Source organism: Pygocentrus nattereri, chromosome 10 (genome assembly GCF_015220715.1).
Source record: "Pygocentrus nattereri isolate fPygNat1 chromosome 10, fPygNat1.pri, whole genome shotgun sequence".
NCBI classification, from domain to species: domain Eukaryota; kingdom Metazoa; phylum Chordata; class Actinopteri; order Characiformes; family Serrasalmidae; genus Pygocentrus; species Pygocentrus nattereri.
Window position 1 is genome coordinate 18,726,167 of NC_051220.1, and position 19,529 is coordinate 18,745,695.

A 19,529-nucleotide genomic window follows, 5' to 3' on the forward strand; every position below is an offset into this window, starting at 1 on the left:
ATTTTATAGTTTTAGCCTTTGTTTTGGAATTGTAGGCATTTTATGCGATGATAAAAGTAGGTATTATAACTTTTTCTGCACAAGAATATTGATATCCCAGGGGTGAAAAGCACAGGCATTTTTAGGAAGATCTGCACTTGAGTGTCATTGAAATTGCAAAACTGTACTTTTCCTTAATTACATTTGCCAAGAGAAAAAAAAACACACTTAAAAATGGTTCTTGAAGAGTTCTTTAGTGAAAGCAATGGTTCTTTAAGGAACCATGAACCCTCCAAGAACCATTTGAATGCATAAACGATCTTTGCATGGTCAAGTGGTTTGTCTATGACTTAAAACCAGTTGCATATTGTTCTATGAAGAGGCTTTTTAAAAATGGGTTCCACTATTGCTGAAGTCAAAAAATGTTTTTTGACATGAATGTACTTTGTACTCCTTACATTCTCATTTAGATATTCAAAGCACTCGTTGCAGCTAAGCCACACAGCACCAGAAAAAACAGCTAATATTTTTCAAAGGAGCCAAACATTCAAATCAACAGGAGAGCACAACATAACACCAACAGTCTACCTATTTTGAGAAATCTGCGCACTTATCTTCCCACAATGTAGCGTTACACAGTTAGGTTCACACTGCGTTAAAAAACGCAACAACAAACGCAAACAAAAAGCAACAAAAACCTACAAATCCATAGGGCTAGACAGGAGTGCAAGTTAGTTTGTTCCACCTAGTGTCATATAGTCCCCCCTGAGGTAATCGGTACTAGTTGGCTTGGTACTAGGAGGCTGGTCTTCTGTGAGTAGAAATAACTGTCCGGTGGCGTTGCAAAGATGGCTGTTGAGAGGGCAGACTTTCTTATATGCTCTTGTAGTTCACTGGGAAGCTGAAATTTTTTCCACTTTGAAAGAAGCAGGCAGGTTTTCAAGCTCCTGTGTGTCATTTACATTTGCCATAATGTGACTGACGGCTTAGAAATTACGGTTTCTGGGTGGATCTTGCACATTATGTTCATAAATTTTTCATAAAGCACTGCCCCACTAAACAACCTCCTGAAGCCCGACTAGTATCAGTATTGTGGAAGTAGAATCACTTCTACTTAAATACATTTTTCATGGCTCTGTTTGCCAGTTTCTGTTTGCACGTTGCAATTTTAGGACTGGGGCTTTTCTGAAGCTTCTTGAATAATGTACATGTATGTTACGTGTCGAGCCTGGAAAGGGGGGGGGGGGGTTTCTGGCCCGTGTTTTTTTCTCTGTTTTCTATTCTCTCTCTCTTTCACGCTTGATCGCTTGTATGTCTCCTCCCTCATTTGCTCCCTATATCCGTTACAGGTTGGCTGCAGTGTCAGTCATCGTTAGAGGACCCCACTGCGGAAAATCATCAACCAGAGTTCAGGCCCTGGAGGAGGGACTTGGATTTTAAAAGAAGACCGGCGAAGCTCGTGCGGAGGCTGGCGTTACCCCTGGGCTTTAAGTTGATTTCATTCGTTCCTTACTGCTCCACAAACAAACGAGCTGGGTGTTGTTTTCATGGGACTGTATTGTGTGTGTGTCTGGTTAGTTAAGTGGCCCAGTTTAAGTTTAAATGCCTTGCACTGTTAGCCCTGCTGGCCTTCCTGTGTTTCCTCTCTCTCTCTCTCTCTCTCTCACGCTGCTGCTGTGTTTTCTTGGTGTTCTGGACAGGGTAGAAGGGCGCGCTCATACATATTACGTCACGTAGCGGCCCAATGTATAGACTGACTAGGTAAGGGGCGGCGCCAACCCGAGTATTTCGGTTTTGTGTTGGGGAGTCTAGTGTAGTCAGCGTTTTTGTCTTTTTCACTAGGTGACTGACTCAACGAACTAGGGTGGGTTTTTTTTTTGTCCGTTTGTTTTGATTATTTCTTTCCTTTGGCGCCGTCCGGGTCCAGAAGTCCGTTATTTTTCTTTTGACAGCAACCCTGTAAATGTAAAACTAAATATTGATGATTGTTGTTATGGGGGGAGGGTCTCACTCACTCATAGCCAGTGCGGAGTGAAATAAACGGCACAAAAGACGCTGAACTTGTTGTGTCTTGTTCCTTCCTGGTTCGTGCTGCCAACATCACATTGAAACCATATGTTACTGGCCCCTTTTCCCCTAGGCTTACCCGTGGGGTCGTAACAATGTACAAAAATGATCCAGAAGCTCTGACATAAGGATGTTATGACAAACTGTAACTGGCTTAGGTGTTGTAAATCTTCAGTGATCTTACACTGGACTACGCCTAACACTGCTGCAGTTGGTAATCTCTGATCGTATTGGTTTATTTCCTGTGCTCTTGTGTGTGTGTGTTTTTTCTCAGGGTCTGAGTGGATTAGTGGATTGGATTATCCTGCTTAAACCTGTGTTTAAACTTATGCCTGCTATTTGAATTAAACTCTTTTTGTTCAGCACATTCTGCTGCCATTCTTTTATTCATTTTTCATGAGACTGCAACATGCTCTAAGTGGGTAGCGCTGTCGCCTCACAGCAAGAAGGGCCTGGGTTCAATTCCCCGGCCAGGTGACCAGGGTCCTTTCTGTGTGGAGTTTGCATGTTCTCCCCGTGTCTGTATCTATCCAAAGATATGCAGTCAGGCCAATTGGACACTACACATCGCTACACTGTGTGTTTGTGTATGTCTGTCTTGTGTATGTCTGTCCTGCCTTCCAGGCAAAATGACCACTGGGATAGGCTCCAGCAGACCAGCATGTATATAGAGGGACAGGTGGGGTGTACTTTGTGTACTTCTGGTGCCGGTCCCAAGCCCGGATAAATGGTGAGGGTTGTATCAGGAAGGGCATCCGGCGTAAAACTTGTGCCAAAACTATCATGCGGATCACAAATATGATTGCCATACCGGATCGGTCGAGGCCCGGGTTAATAACGACCGCCTCCGGTGCTGTTGACCAGCAGGGTGCCGGTGGAAATTGGACTACTATAGGTTGAAGACCATCAAAGAGGAGAGGAGGAAGGCGGGTTAGAAGGCAGCGAGAGAGAAGGAAAGGCAGGAGTGTGGAGGTTAGAGTAGGGACTCTGAACATGGACAAGGGACAGGGACAATGACTGGTAAAGGCAGAGGCCTTGCAGACATGATGGAGAGAAGGAAGGTAAGATATTCTGTGTGTTCAGGAGACCAGATGGAAAGGAAGCAAGGCCAGGAACATCGGAGGTGGATTCAAAATGTTCTATCATGGTGTAGAGAGGAAGAGAAATGGAGTAGGGATAATCCTAAAGGAACAGCTTGGGAAAAGTGTTCTGGATGTAAAGAGAGTGTCAGACAGGATCATGAGCCTGAAGTTGGAGGTTGATGGTGTAATTTTGAATGTGGTCAGTTCATATGCACCACAGGTTGGTTGTCAGTTAGAGGACAAAGAGGAATTTTGGAGTAAGATGGATGAAGTGGTAGATGGTGTCCCTAGAGAGGAGAGATTGGTGATTGGTGCAGACTTTAATGGACATGTTGGTGAAGGGAACAGAGAGGATGAAGAGGTGCTGGGTATGTATGATGTGAAAGACAGAAATGCGGAAGGTCAGATGGTTGTAGATTTTGCAAAGAGAATGGAAATGGCTGTGGTGAACACGTATTTTCAGAAGAGGGAAGAACACAGGGTGACATACAAGAGTGGAGGAAGGTGCACATAGGTGGATTATATCCTTAGCAGGAGATGCCACCTAAAGGAGATTGAAGATTGTAAAGTGGTGCCAGGGGAAAGTGTAGCAAGGCAGCATAAGGTGGTTGTCTGTAGAATGAGATTAGAAACAAAGAAGAGGAAGAGAGTGAAGACAGAGCCAAAGATTAGATGGTGGAAGCTGAAGGAGGAGGATGGTTGCAGGCAGTTCAGGGAAAAATTAAAAACAGGCCCTTGGGGGCAGTGAGGAGCTACCTGAGGACTGGGAAACTACAGCTTAGGTGGTGAGAGAAACTGGCAAAAATGTGTTGGGTGTTTCGTCTGGTCAAAGGAAAGAAGACAAGGAAAGTTGGTGGTGGAATGAGGAAGTCCAGGAGAGTATTCAGAAGAAGAATGCAGCTAAGAAAAAATTGGATAACCAGAGAGATGAAGGAAGTAGGCAGGAGTACTGTGAGGCTAGTCGCATAGCAAAAAGAATGGTGGCAAAGGCAAAGGCTCAGGCCTATGATGAGCTGTATGAGAGGCTGGACAGTAAAGAAGGAGTAAAGGACTTGTATCGCTTGGCTAAACAGAGAGATAGAGCTGGAAAGGATGTACAGCAGGTTAGGCTGATAAAGGAGAGAGAGGGAAATGTACTAGTGAGTGAACAGAGAGTGTTGAGTAAATGGAAGGAGTACTTTGAAGAACTAATGAATGAGGAAAATGAGAGAGAGAGCAGGACAATGGTGGGAGAGATAGTGGATCAGGAAGTGCAGAGAATTAGTAAGGTGGAAGTGAGGGCAGCTTTAAAAAGGATGAAGAATGGAAAGGCAGTTGGTCCAGATGACATACCTGTGGAGGTATGGAGATGTTTAGGAGAGAAGGCAGTGGACTTTTTAACCAGGTTGTTTAACAAAATCCTGGAGAGTGAGAGGATGCCTGATGAGCAGTGTACTGGTCACCATTTTTAAGAACAAGGGTGATGTGCAGAGCTGCAGTAACTACAGAGGTATAAAGTTGATGAGCCACACCATGAAGGTATGGGAAAGAGTTGTTGAAGCAAGGCTAAGACGAGAGGTTCAGATCAGTGAGCAGCAGTTTGGTTTCATGCCCAGAAAGAGTAGCACAGATGCAATTTTTGCGTTGAGAGTGTTGGTAGAGAAGTACAGAGAAGGTCAGAAGGAGCTACATTGTGTCTTTGTGGATCTAGAGAAGGCATATGATAGGGTACCAAGGGAGGAACTGTGGTACTGTATGAGGAAGTCAGGTGTAGCTGAAAAGTATGTTAGGGTGGCGCAGGGCATGTATGAGGATAGTGAGACAGTGGTGAGGTGTGCAGTTGGAGTGACAAATGGTTTCAAGGTGAAGGTAGGGTTACATCAGGGATCAGCTTTGAGCCATTTCTTGTTTGCAATGGTGATGGACAGGTTGACAGATGAGGTCAGGCAGGAGGCTCCATAGACCATGATGTTTGCAGATGACATTGTAATCTGTGGTGAGAGTAGAGAGCAGGTGGAAGAGAATCTGGAGAGGTGGAGGTTTGCACTGGAGAGGAGAGGAATGAAGGTCAGTAGAGACAAGACGGAATACATGTGTGTGAATGAGAGGGAGGCAGGTGGAAAGGTGAAGATGCAAGGAGTAGAGGTCGTAAAGGTGGATGACTTCAAATATCTTGGGTCAACCATCCAGAGCAATGGACAGTGTAGAAAAGAGGTGAAGAAGAGGGTGCAGGCAGGATGGAGTGGGTGGAGACGGGTGTCAGGGCAGATGTGTGACAGAAGGATAGCAGCAAGAGTGAAAGGGAAGGTTTACAAGACAGTAGTGCGTCCTGCTATGATGTATGGTTTGGAGACTGTGGCTCTGTCTAAAAGACAGGAGGCTGAGCTGGAGGTGGCGGAGATGAAGAAGCTGAGATTTTCGTTGGGAGTGAAAAGGATGGACAAGATTAGAAATGAGCAGATCAGAGGGACAGTGAAGGTGGAGCAGTTTGGAGATAAAGCCAGAGAGGCCAGGTTGAGATGGTTTGGACATGTGTTGAGGAGGAATAGTGGATATATTGGTCAAAGAATGTTGGAGATGGAGCTGCCAGGTAGAAGGAGAAGAGGTAGACCTCAGAGAAGGTTTATGGATGTAGGTGGACATGGAGATGGTTGGTGTAAAAGTAGAGGAAGCAGTGGATAGGGCAAGATGGAGGCAGATGATCCGCTGTGGCGACCCCTAAAGGGAGCAGCCGAAAGAAGAAGAAGAGGTTTTATTTTATTTTATTATTGGAGTTCATCTCTGGGGTCAGCCACAACATTTAATGCACAGCATGTCTTAGTGTGTGCTAATGTCCTAGTATAGGCTAAAAAATTATGAACACAGACTTACATAGCCGCTTTCCTCCCATCTCCCAGAAAACTTTTCCCCAGAAGTAGAGCAGCTTATTGTAAAATGTCTCTGATCATTCGGCTGAAGTCGCTTCTTATTCTCTAGCTTCTTGTTCGAATTTTTCCGTTCCACCTTAAATTCTGACTGAGGCACAAAATGTAAATACGGCTAAGGTGCTTATAAATGCGAATAAGTCGATTCATCTCCAAATATTGGTCTTAGCTAAATCTCTCTCTGCCTTTTTGTGGCTACTAGCCAGGAGAGACTGTGTTGCTAAGTGACCTGCAGTATTGTTGAGAAACGGGGCTTCGCACAGATTGTCTCACAGATATTTTACTGACACAGTGACCCCTGACTCTATACAACACAACCACATCTGGAGTTTTAAAATCACTAAAGAAAATTGGCAGGGCGGCTGTAACACGTGTTGCGTGGACATCCACTATCACAGGATTTATTTCACCACAGATGAGCGGCAGCAGCGTCTCACATGCTCCAAACAAAAGCAGTGAATGAGAGTCTTTGAGTTCACTTACCACATCACTTACATTTGATTTATTAATAAAAGATATTGCAAGTAAATTCATTATAGATCATTACAAATGCTTTGCTTTAAAAGTACCAAGTCCAGACACAGTGAGAAAAAAGTGATCCTGTATAAAAAAAGATGAATTGATAATTGTTTTATAATCATATCCCACCCTCTGAATTGTAATCGAATCGTGAGGTGCCAAGACATTCCCTCCCCTAATATATACATATAGATATGTGTGTATGTGAGCGTGTGTGAGCGTGTGTGAGTGTGTGTGTGTGTGTGTGTGTGTGTGTGTGTGTGAAGACAGAACAGCTTGGTTTACCAACATTCAGATTCATTCACAAAAATTCAGATTAAGATTAGATTAAGATTAAGTTTTAAGGTTAAGATTATTAGTCCTTATTAGTCCCTCAACGGGGAAATTTCACCTCTGCATTTAACACATCCGTGAAGTGAAACACCACATACACTCTAGTGAATACACACACACTAGGGGGCAGTGAGCACACTTGCCCGGAGCAGTGGGCAGCCCAGTGAACAGCACCCGGAGAGCAGTTGGGGGAGAACTTATAAGAAGAAGTGTGCTTTTCTCAGAATGTGCTTGTTAGGAGTCATCTCTACAGGAGAGATGACTGTTTTTCCCACAACAGACGAAACAGGTCAGCTGCCTCCAGGCCAGTCAGTCATCTGACTGCAGACCATCATTCCTAATCCCTGATCCTGTAGGAAGCTCCATGAAGCATGCCACAGCTTTCTGCTGTGTTTATGGAATGAACTACCACAGTAAGTGTATGTGCAGTTATGAGTGTAACAATACATAAATATAACAATAAATTGGCCCTTATCAAAATTGTACCGGGCCAAATCTTATTAAAGTTTGTAATTCATCTATTTCATTCTTGGCTATTTCATGCATGGAAAGTGTGCAAAGTTGAGTTTAGTAGTTTAACAACCTAAAACTATTATCAAAATCATATATGATACTCGCGACCCTGACGGAGAAGCGGCTTAGAAAATGGATGGATGGATATATGATACTAGTAATAATGATGCAAATAAAAAGTAACAATAAGAATAATTGGTGTACGTGGCAATCCAGTACAAAAGTGGGTTTACTTATTTCATATTCCGTTTAAAAGACACTGTGCTTTTAAATTATATTATTATATTATTATTATAGCAATATTATTTACACTGAAAGAAAATTAACATATTTTATCAATATTAAAATATACTAAATAATATTTTATTTTAGGAAAATAATTAAACTACTCAATCACATCTTTCTACCCTCTTTAAAAACTAAGACGTTTTGCTCATTTCCTATTTTATTCTTTTAGTGGATGTAATTGGACGTTTGGTCAGCAGGGGGAGCAATACACTCATTGCTCGACCTCAGACAGCCTATGAGTACAACCACACTACGAGCTGCTGGTTGCTGTCTTTACTGGCTCTCTACCTGGACATCTGCATGAGTTAGGGCGTGCTTCATGCAAATGATATGTAAATGAGTGGCTGGCTTGGGTTCATGCTAGAGCCGATTCATCGTAAACCCGTTTTAATACCAGGTTTAACAGGCCCTTGGCCGCTTGGCCTAGACGTTTCCTCTCAGAAGGATCCCTGCGCCATCTTAAGGACCATCCCATTACTTTGTCAGCTCAAGTGAAAGATGTTAGATGAGCCCTCAGAGGTGTGAGGGATTGAGCAAAGACCAGCATTGACTTGTTCAGAAATCATTGTGACCTGATGAATTTTCCTTTTGAAATCTGAAAATAATGACAGACAAAGCTGTTTATCAGCCATTAATGAACTTTAAAATCCTTAACATTTAAAAACCATAACATTCGATTTGCAGGGCTTTAAGTTACAAACTACCACATCTGTTATATTTGACTGCTCAAATAGCTTTCCTCTGCTAGGTGGCTCGTTAGCATGCTAAAGGCTAAATAGAAAGGCAATACACGACAGTTTTACTCCAAGCCAGATAAAGCAATTGCTCACATACATTATGTAGCAATGTTACCCTCAAATTTCTTTAAGAAGTCTTGCATTGTTTGTCAATTAGCTAACTGAGGCTAACCTGCAAAGGGCGAGCGCGTTCTGCTAAGATAATCATTTACATTTATAGCATTTTGGCAGACGCTGTTATCCAGAGCAACTTACAACTTGATCATTTTACACAGGTAGGCCAAGGTGGTGTTAGGAGTCTTTCCCAAGGACTCGTATTGGTATAGTTTAGGGTGCTTGCTTTGTTGGGGGATTGAATCCCAGTCCACAGCATAGAAGTCAGAGGTGTTACCCACTACACTGTCCAACCACCACATAATAATCTGCTCCTCGTGTCACTGTCTGACATGAGTGGCCACTTGTGTAACAGAATTGGCGCACATCCGAGGGGTGAGTCGAAGTGGGTAGGTCAGGTTAAAAAAATAATTGAACTGGTTTGGGGGATCATTTGCACTCACATCTCTGCTTGTTTCCATGTTGCACAAAGGTTTCATGAATCAGCTGCTGAGTAGTACATCATTAAAAGCGATCAAGTCTGCATCTTTTTTCCGCAATTGAATAAGAGCCCATATGTATTGTGATTTTTGCAACACAATTCAATACATTTTTGATAGAAAAGTAAAAAGAAAGGATAAAATTGATTGATTGATTGATTTATTGATTTATTTATTTATTGTTTAACAGGCAGTCAGTGGCAGGGTGGTGCGGTGGGTAGCGTTGTCGCTTTACAGCGAGGAGGGCCTGGGTTTGATTCCCCGGCCGGGTGACCAGGGTCCTCTCTGTGTGGAGTTTGCATGTTCTCCCTGTGTCTGTGTGGGTTTCCTCCGGGTTCTCTGGTTTTCTCCCACAGTCCAAAGACAAGCAGTCAGGCCAAGTGGTTACGCTAATTTGCCCGAGTGTGTGAGTCTCTGTCTGTCTGCCCTGTGATGGACTGGTGACCTGTCCAGGGTGTATCCAGCCTTCTGCCCGATGACTGCTGGAGAAGCTGCTTGGAAATTGGATGGATGGATGTTTAATAGGCAAAACAACACCATGCCTGATGAAAAGACACAGTCGGGTCCATAAATATATATATATATAGGAACTTTGCTCTGCTCCTCTCTTAAGGTCTGTCTTCTGAACTATACAGATGTGAATGTGAAATTGACACTTCACCCCTTTCCCACACTCTCACACTGCTATGCATTGAGTAGTTTTATCCTATTACCACTGCTATGATAAAGCTATCATAATTTCCAATGCTGTGTTACAGCTAGAAGCTGTGTATTTGCATTTGATGTCAGCTCCAGCGTATCCACAACAATTTCACATAATATATTTCTGTAAGAGAGGCTTCAGTAGTAGACACCACCCATCACCACCGCTATGACCCCACGTTTCTCTAGAATGGAATATTTCACATCAGACCACACTGAATGACTTTGTTTACATCTACCATTTAATTGTATAGATTTTTTTTAACAAATTGTGTAATTCCCCTTTAAAAATGAATGCTTGAAGCTCATGGAAAACATTAAAAAATCACTTTCTTTACTTTGTTGTATTTTTGCAGTAACTCCTTCAGTACTTGAACTTAAAGCCTGGCTGAATATGGTAGTACTACTCACAGGCAATAATAATCCAATGTCTGCACAATAATTACCCAGTGATAAATCAGATGCCACCATACTTTTAAAACACGCCCATTCATATCATATACAAAATAAAATTGGGGAATAGATAAATAATTAAACATGAGCTGAAATCAGGAAAAGGGTGAAGTAGAACACGTCTCCACCAACTGTCTTCTTCACCAACTGTCTGTTGGTGGTGAAGAAACACAGTTCAGTTGGGACATCACAACCATGATGAATTCAAAATGGTCTTTCAGCTCTGAATAGAGAGACTTTCTTCAGATTCATCATCTACAGTAGGCCAACAAATGCCTAGGCATACGTTTGCTTAAGTGCATAGGGCCCAATGACATTGTGCTCTAGTGACATTGTCCGCCAGTAAAAAATTTTAGATATTTAGAAAGATATTTTTGCTGTTACGTTTTTGGAGGTAAGGATTAGTGCCATAGTAAGTAAGCAGGAAAAGGATAATGTGGAGGAGAAGTGTTTGATTAATATGTTGATATAAAAGTAAGCTATCAAAATGAAGCTCAGATTAAACCATTTACGTAGCCTTTCGTAGCAAATAGATATTCCCATTATGACAAGAGTTTGCTAAACTGCATTTGTCAACCGTTCATTTAATACCAATAGTCACGTCAACTATTTAATAAGTGATTTATAATATAATATAATATAATATAATATAATATAATACAGTACATTAATATGACGTATAAAATTGTTTTGAGGACGTAAATATATCAGATGTCACGGAGGATTTAAGTGACACGTGCAGCTCTGGGCACCCTCGCTCATGTGACGCACCCTCAGATTTGACATGGACGTTGGCACGTATTTCCAGATTTCTAATGTAGTCATCTTCATGACCGCCATCCCATTTTCTCAACGAGAGCCACCTGCTTTAAGAACTCCAATACCCGGCGTGCTTTGCGATCTCACGACACTCCGGAGTCACGTGTGCAGCTCCGCTCTGGTCCCTCTTGTCTCGCCGTGGAGGCTCAGAGCAGCTGCCGTCTCATCACGATATAGTCACATTTTCGGTTCTGTCAGAGAATGAGCGATAACGATGACATCGAAGTCGACAGCGACGTGAGTTGCGGTGGCTCTTGTGACTGATTTGGCGCTGAAATGAAATCGCTGGTTGTAGTGGAGCGAGCACCATGTGAAATGTGCTAAAACGCGTGCTCGCCTCCCTGTGTCTCTAACTGGCTCGCTAGCAGCAGAAAGCTAGCAGTGTTTTTGCTTGCAATATATCCATCATCTATCTCTCTGCGTTCGCTTTATGCGTCGTAATCCTTCCCTAACTCTATTTTCTCTTTGTAGGAAGAGTCCTCGAGGTTTCACCCAGTGGTACGTATCGGTTTTTGCTACCTTTTGACTTCCAGCAGCGTTTCTGTTACCATTAGCTCCTTGGCCTTTAGCTTGTTAGCTGAACGCCAGAGCTTCAGGAGACTGAAGGTTGCTAGCTATCTGCACAAGTCCGCATACACAGACGATGCTGAAGTTGGCTTCCTATTCGCCAATTTTTGAATTTCCCGTTCCACCTTAAATGGTGCAGCAGTTACACTCTGGCGCCTGACGCACCAGAATGTAAGTGCTGCGCCATTTAAGGTGGAACGGGAACATTTGGGAAAAACAAGCTGGCGATTAAGAAACTGACTTCAGCTTCGTCGTGCATATCGGGTTTATCTTGTCTTCTGTGAATTTTAGCTCATGTGAACGGGTTTAGAAGTAATACAATAACGAGTAAGACGAATATAGAGCAAGAAACTTAACTTAAATAGAGACGCCGACTTATCATTTTTACGTGAACGTTGGCGACTATTTCACGGCAGATGAGGGGAAGTACGGCAGGAATAGTTGATAAACCAGAATATAATTTCAAGCTTCGTATCGTAGAATAACTTGGAACTAACGTTAGTGCGGTCCGGTATTTTGGAAGGGTGCTTGTCAAGCTGCTGAACCACCAAGGCCTAGCTGTGTGTTAGAATTGCTTGAGAAGATGATGATTTGTTTATGGTGCAGCAGAGGTCGGCAAGCTTTTATCAATGTCATGATGCACAGTATACTTTCATGTAGAGGTGAGCAGAATGGCAAAAATCTAGTATTACGATAGTTCAAGAAATTTTCATGATGCACAATATTTTTTTCAGACATCTGATCAGTTGAAACACAGGGGAAAAAAAGTAGTGCTACATTAAAAATACTGTAAATACAGTGACAGTATTTAGCATACTGTGTTGCACTAAATCTAGTGAAATGGAACTATTTTTGCTCTCTTTATAATAAAACACGCAGTCGATCAGTACTGGCGATATGCATATGTGCAGAAAACCGTTATATTGTGACATATATTTTATCGCCATAACTGATGTATATGTAACATATATATGAGTTGTGGATATTGTCAGAACATTGACCAAATTTATGTTGCCTAAAAAAGAGAGCATAATCCTGTTTAATTGGATTTATTGCAGTACAGCAGGTGAAATCTTCAAAAAGATGTAAAATTAGCACCAAATGACCTTGAAAACTGCTGATTAAGTTATTCTGCAGCCTCTTCATCTATTCCAGATCGTAAAGACTCTCTGTGTTGCAGTTTGTAGCATGATTCCTCCTCCAAGACAAGTGATAGACAGTTAACAAGCCCATAAGTTTAAAAGTAGTTTGTTGGAATGGAGAAAACACTAAACTGTACAGTAAGACGGTAGGACCAAGACTTGGAAACACTGATCTAGGAGACGGGCTAATAATAGTTTGTGGTCAATGACTGCTCTTGTTCACTTCAGAGAAACGAGAGGTATCAAGTGATGCTGTCTGTAGCATTTTCACACTGGGCATTTTGTTTTGGGTGCACTTGCACGTAGAGTGAGGAAAAATTGTCTGTAATACCTGTTTTCATTTCATACCTCTGTTTTATGTTTATCTGTTCTTGAGTTGTAGAATAATAGCTGTTTTCAGCAGAGGCTAACAGTTTGACAGGGAACAATTCTTTTTTTCTAGGATAAGTTTTAATGATTTAAATTGGTGGAATTCAATGATCTGAAACGTTGCATGTTTACCAGTTTGCTACTTGTATTGTTAAATCTAGTGAACTGAAGGAGTGTCATTCCAAGTCTCAAGGCTTTGGCAAGCATCTATGGAAGTTTAGTATTCTCATTCTTTTATCCTATTAAAATGTGAGTTGCCTTTTTTTGTTTTTTTAATTCCAGGCAGACAAGCGGGCACACCACAATGCACTGGAGCGCAAGCGCAGGGACCACATCAAAGACAGTTTTCACAGTTTACGTGACTCCGTGCCTTCTTTGCAAGGAGAGAAGGTTGGATTTCAGATTTCTCAATCACTTATTTGTTTGCTTTCTAGATTAGATGTTATATTGATCAGTCATGCACTTATCACTGCTCACATGTGGTTATTATTCAGAAATGTTTTAATGCAGAGGGAAAAGCTGTGTAGGAGTATGCAAAGATTTAACCCTCGTTAGATTACATTTTGATGATTTTCTAAGTAAAAATAACTTCACGCATCCTACACAGCGAAAAGACTTCTGCACATTGTAATTCGACAAATGCTGTTTATTTGCTGAATTTAAACATATTTGGGAGTAAAGCAGAAAAGGTGGCTTGTGCAAAAGATAGAGCATATTTTGATATTATTTGTATTTGAATCTGTTAAACACTTCAGATGAGTAGTGCACAGCATCTAAAATTTGTAGAAAAATGCCATTTGTTTTTTGTAGAGGATGTCAACTTATCCTCTCTTAGGAAATCAACAAAACATGTCAGATAACTGAATTATCTAAATGAACTATTTTTTTTTTTTTTTTTTTTTTTAATTAATAGTTAATAAGGCAGGTATTTCCGTATTGGTATTGTCCTGCAAAGTAAAGCTTCTTTAAAGTGCTTTTCACTTATAGGCGCAGTATATGATTCTGGAGAGCGATTGTTGATATTTGACTTTACAGCAAAACAAATAAACAACTCCTGTCTGCTTCTTTATAAGCTCCACCCTCAAATTCATGGTGCACATTGCCATGACTAGCAAACTTGTTTTATTTGATTTATTATTTTTTTATATATTTCTGTGGCCTTAAATCCTTCAGAAACGGACACGTATGATGATGTAGTGTTAGAGGAAACAACGATACAGTAAGTAATGTAACTAATGTTGACTAGGTTGTGGGTTAGCAAATTTGGTACAATTGCTGCTGTAAAGGTGATCAGTTGCTATCATAAAAACTAGCAGATGCTGTGCTGCAGCAGCAGGGTGAGGAGTGCAGAGTATAGTAATTTACCTGGGTTACCACACTGTGAAATCTCTTAAGGAATTGGCTGTTTTTTTGGCTTTGTACTGCAGCACATTGGTTTAGAAATTAAAATTTGTTTGTATCATTTGTGTCACTGCCATTTTTATGAATTTTCCTATAACTATAAATAATTTGGCAGCTGAGTCATCTCTCAAGACGTCTCTCCACATTTGAAATGCCTCACTATCAACTCTTGGAGGTCTCTGTGCCGCTGAAACGGGCTTGTTTGATCCAAGAACATTTTTCTCAATCTTTGTTCAATCTTCAGATTTTCTCCTCGTTGGCTGTTTCTTGGCCATATTTTCTTGACAGTGCATGGAGTTCAGCACGTGTCCCCTCCCCTTCCCCCGTCTTGTGCAGTGCCCCCTGTTGCTGATTGGCTGGAATAGTGTAGTGTTTCTTGGCCCCTTTTACAGAGCCAGGGCTGTTTATGAACAGTGGATTTTTTTTTTTCTGGCACACACACAGAATGGAGAGCTAGTGGGCTGCGAGGTGACATCCGCTGAAATTGACAAACGATCTTTTGGATTAATATCATATACTGCGCCTTTAAGCATATTTACTGGGCAGAATGAACTGTTTGTAGAAAACATGCTCGGTAGTATCTAATAGTGCTTTATAACATCTATTAATTCTAGTATTCTTATGGTAAAATGGTTATCTAATAACTTTTTAGTAGTGGTTCTTTGGTAAATGTATATGATGGACAGTGCAACCTTGCGTCATGGTTTAGTGTGATCCTTTGCTGACAGCACTCTATTAAACAGGCTTCCCGAGCACAGATTCTAGATAAAGCCACAGAATACATCCAGTACATGCGCCGGAAGAACCACACACACCAGCAGGACATTGACGACCTGAAGAAACAGAACGCTCTACTGGAGCAGCAGGGTGAGTAGAGGATAGTTATATGTGTGGATTATCACGCAATTAAGTCTCTTAAGGAAGTGAGTTTTGTTTTTCACTCTGTACTGCAGTACATTGTGTTTGAAATGAAAACGTAGATATATGGTTGGATCTTAACACTGACGATTCTTCTGTGAACTTCATGACTTATCCTGATGCAAAAAAGATCCTGCTCCACTTCCACCCATGCCTTCCTGTGCTACTATGTTAAACTGGCCAGGTTTCCATTCAGACATTTTGCTAATGAGCATTTCCAAAATTTTGACAGAAAAAAATGTGAATTAAGTTGTGTTTCCTACTACTGCCGTGTTGCAAATACACTTTAGATGATGCAAGCTCCCATGATTAGGGGCTGCATTGAAACAAGCAAGATGGAGAGATTGAACTCTTTTTTTTGCTTTAAGTCAAATTATCTTAACAGGCATTTGCTGTCTTTTTATGGCCGAGTTGTTTGCAGTTCAGCAGTTTGCAGTATTTCAGTGAAATGCACATTACATCTGGAAATGCAACTATGCCAGACAGTTGTGGGCATTTCAGAATGTTAAAAGCACCCTTCAAAAAGCTACACATCACTACCAGACTCTGTGTAGGGCATTTCTCACTTTTGGCTTCAAACGGAAGTGTAGATTTGAAATACTCTTTTAAATAACTTTTACATTTCGGCTTTAGCAATATTATATCTTTTCCACCTCCTTCTTGTAGCCTCCAGTATTCCTGTAGTAGGAGTGAGGAAATCTGGCCCTGGAGGGGTAGATTCCTCAACAGTTTGGGTTTTTTTTTTTGTTTTTTTTTTTCGTTCCTCCTGCTAAAACACACTTGACTGAACTCAGCAGCTAAATAACAGATTTAGATGTGTTGGAGCAGTGGTTCCCAAACCTGGTCCTGCACTCTCAGAAAAAAAGGTACGACACTGTCACTGGGGCAGTACCCTTCTTGTCACGGGTAAATCTCAGTACCTTTACTCATGGAACATAACTGTACCGTAATCCACTGAAATGATATTTTCTAAGATGTGTTGGCTCCACACCCCCTGTCTCACATCCAGGCTTTTTCTCCAATCGTTCTCTTTTAAAAAATTTAGTTTATAAAAAGATATAAATATCTACTTTTCCACTGGGAAATACTTATATAAGGAACACAATTGGACCTTAAAACCACCGTTGTACCTTTGAGGGAAAGTTTACACTCTTTGTACCTTGATGAATGAATCATGTACCTCCATGGTACCTTTTTTTCTAACAGTGTGGAGTACCACCTGCCCTTCACATTTTAGTGTTTCACCTGCTCCCAGCACATCTGATTCAATTATTCAGCTAGTTAACCACCCATTTATTGGAAGTTTATTTGCTCATACCGTGACTAAATTAGGCGTACAAGCATAATGCACTGCAATGACAGGTTAATATTATAAACAAATGTGCTTTTACTTGCATCTCAATGTATTTCTCACCGCCTGGTTGACCAGATGGCTGTAAACAAAACCATCCTCTCTGGTCCTTTGGCCGTTGCATTGTTGTGGTCCTAGCTGAAGGCTGCAGTATGGGTGCATAGGTGCAAGTGAGAGCACCCCTTAGATTGGCAAAATTAGAAATGGGACACCCTAAAGCCTTGTGGTCCTTGGGTACAATGTAAAGTTGTGGACTGCAGGATTGTGAGTGTGTCTTTTGAGAGTGGACTTCAATAGGTTGTTTTGACTTAAAAACGCCATTGAACAGATTGATCATGACCGTTTTTTTTTCTTTCTTCTAACCGACTTATCACAGTGACAGGTCATTATACTAGGGACTGTAAGAAAGTCACTAAGCAGCAGCTCTAAAAATGAAAATCTAGTAAATTAAACAGTTTTATAAATATTGCACTAGTATATTCAAGGAATAGTGACATTATCCATTGTAAATAAACATTAATTCAACACACAGGAAAAGTGTGAAATTAGCTACTGCAAGCTGTTGTTTCTGATGTAATAGACAGTGGCTTAAAGTCACAAATATAATATGAGCGAGGTGACTGCAGTTTTCTCAGCCAGACGCTGTAGTTCCTATCCAGACGGCCACGTGAGCTGAAAGAGCTTGATGATAGAAGCTCTGCCGACACAAACACAGTGAGTACAGCGCAGAGCCTAGAAAACAATGTAGTGATTGGCACACAAAAATGAAAATTCTTGTCTGAGACTGTCCAAGCCCAAGACGCATCTAGCCAAAAAACTTTAAGATTGTATTTATGCTTTTGTGTAAAAATATATATATAAATATATATTCAGTGTATATATATACTGAGCACAATTATAAGGTAATAGAGAGAGTACACTTTCTGCTTTCATTAGGACAGAACTGAGCCGAGAAACGATTTATAGAAAATAAACTTTTCAAATTTATTACACTGTGCGCCAATGAAATCCAAAGCCCTCAACATCAGATAATGGTTTGTCGTTTAAGGCAGTGGATTCCATTTTTAAAAACTTACGCTTGAACTTTGGCTGTCATTTGTAATTATTGTTCATCAATTTAAAAAGGAGACTGCAGATGATCTCACTGTGCCAGTGGAGACTTTGCTTTCTGCTATAATTTTGCTGTATTATGCATACTGAGAAAAATTTGTCTTTTAAGTGCTTTTAAAAAAACGAGCTGTTGGCTCTTTTCTCAGCTCCTCCTTTGACCACGATCAGTTACTCTTGCTGACCGCCAAGGTGAATGCAATTCATCTCAGATAGGTGTGTTGAGGCTAGGGCACAGCAGAATTTGGAATTGCTGGTGGGCCTTGTAAAACGCTGGTCCTAACTGATTCTTTAACTGATCTTGAGGCTACAAAATGAGAATGAAAGTGCGTCAGCTGATACCTGACTGTTAACCCTTTTTCTGTTTTTTTTTTTTTTTTTTTTTCTGTCATGCTAGTCCGTGCTCTGGAAAAGGCCAAGGGGAACGTGCAGCTCCAGGCAAGCTACTCCTCAGACAGCAGCTTATACACCAACCCCAAGGGCAGTGCCGTGTCGGCCTTCGACGGAGGCTCTGACTCCAGCTCAGAGTCAGAGCCTGAAGACCCGCCCACCAGGAAGAAGCTCCGTGCAGAGCCCAGCTAGATATACCCCACCCCTCCCAGCACCAGGAGACCTCTGTTCAGACTCTCTGCTCTGTCCTCCCCCTTTCTGTCTCACCCTACACCATCCGGTCCTCCCGCTTTCCCCTTGTTCTTGCGTTTAGAAACTGGGGGAGGGCCCCAAGAAAGGCTCTGAAGTCTCTGCCTTTCATCCCCTAGCTCCGCACATGGATCAAGCCCAGCCACACTCTCCTCCGAAGCGTGGCAGCTCAACAGTTAAAGACTGCAATTACCTTTTGTAACCTCCTCAATAGTCATGCACAAATTACATTAAGCTATAAAACAGCCCTGTATTGTTATTTCCCAAGTGAGACTGTTTGGAGACGTGAGGAGGAAAACGGTCAATTAAAAAATAGTTTACCTTTGTAAGATTTGTACTTTTCCACAAAAAAATATGATGGTGCTTTTATTAAAAAAAAAAGAAGAAAAAAAAGGTAGTATGTGGCCGTGCAACCCACTTCACTGGTATAGAAGACTGATGTTCTCCCCTTTTTGGAAAATGTTTGTTGCAGAATTTGTTTATTTAATGTAACATTGAGGCTTTATTCTGTTATTGTGTAGTACGTTGTTTTGCCTGAGATTGTAAGTGGAATTAGATGGCCTCTACTCTTACGCATCCTCACCTCATAGTTTGGGGACATTTGATTTTTGATTTGTTGCGCCAAATGGGGACAACTTTTAATACAGGTAATATTCCCTGCAGGAATTTGAATGTTACACAGTGCAGTTCTAAGGCAGTTATATATTTTTCTTCTTAAGTACAGGTAAGTATGTCCATTTCAGTATGTAGTACATGGCACTGTATACTCTTAAATGTAATCGTCTCAACCGAATAACCTTCCCTGGAAATCTTTGCCTGGCTAGGGAATGTTTCTCTTTTCAGTTGTTTCATTTTAAAGAGATAGTGTGTATGAAATAGATATTGCTTTTATTCCATTCCATGGAAATTACAGGTATGTTGTACATACTGCCAACAGTTGTCTTGCAAGTTGAGGCATACCTTTACTATGAGACTACAAATAAACTATTTTATCCTTATGTTTAGGTGTCATTGTGCGGGCAGGGGTTGAGTTCTAGAGTGGGTATA

The 19,529-nt window shown here is 41.3% G+C and overlaps 1 protein-coding gene across 2 annotated transcripts; it reads left to right on the top strand.

The window, feature by feature from the left end:
* The first annotated feature begins 11,079 nt into the window (after nucleotides 1–11,079).
* Nucleotides 11,080–19,480, top strand: LOC108441826 (protein max-like). Of its 2 annotated transcripts, none has more exons than XM_017721553.1 (5): nucleotides 11,080–11,225; nucleotides 11,460–11,486; nucleotides 13,349–13,456; nucleotides 15,196–15,334; nucleotides 18,241–19,480. In XM_017721553.1, the coding sequence occupies exons 1-5, from the start codon at nucleotides 11,190–11,192 to the stop codon at nucleotides 18,423–18,425; spliced, it is 495 nt and encodes a 164-aa protein (XP_017577042.1). In that variant the 5' UTR covers nucleotides 11,080–11,189; the 3' UTR covers nucleotides 18,426–19,480. The 2 variants fall into 2 exon arrangements, with proteins under 2 accessions (XP_017577042.1, XP_017577043.1); XM_017721554.1 differs by having other exon boundaries at nucleotides 15,211–15,334.
* The last annotated feature ends 49 nt before the right edge of the window (nucleotides 19,481–19,529 follow it).

Coding starts and splice junctions, on each gene's coding strand:
- LOC108441826 (XM_017721553.1), top strand. CDS start 11,190: ATGAGCGATAACGATGACATCGAAGTCGACAGCGAC. Junction 13,457..15,195: donor CTTCTTTGCAAGGAGAGAAG/GTTGGATTTCAG, acceptor CTTTGCTGACAG/CACTCTATTAAACAGGCTTC. Junction 15,335..18,240: donor CGCTCTACTGGAGCAGCAGG/GTGAGTAGAGGA, acceptor CTGTCATGCTAG/TCCGTGCTCTGGAAAAGGCC.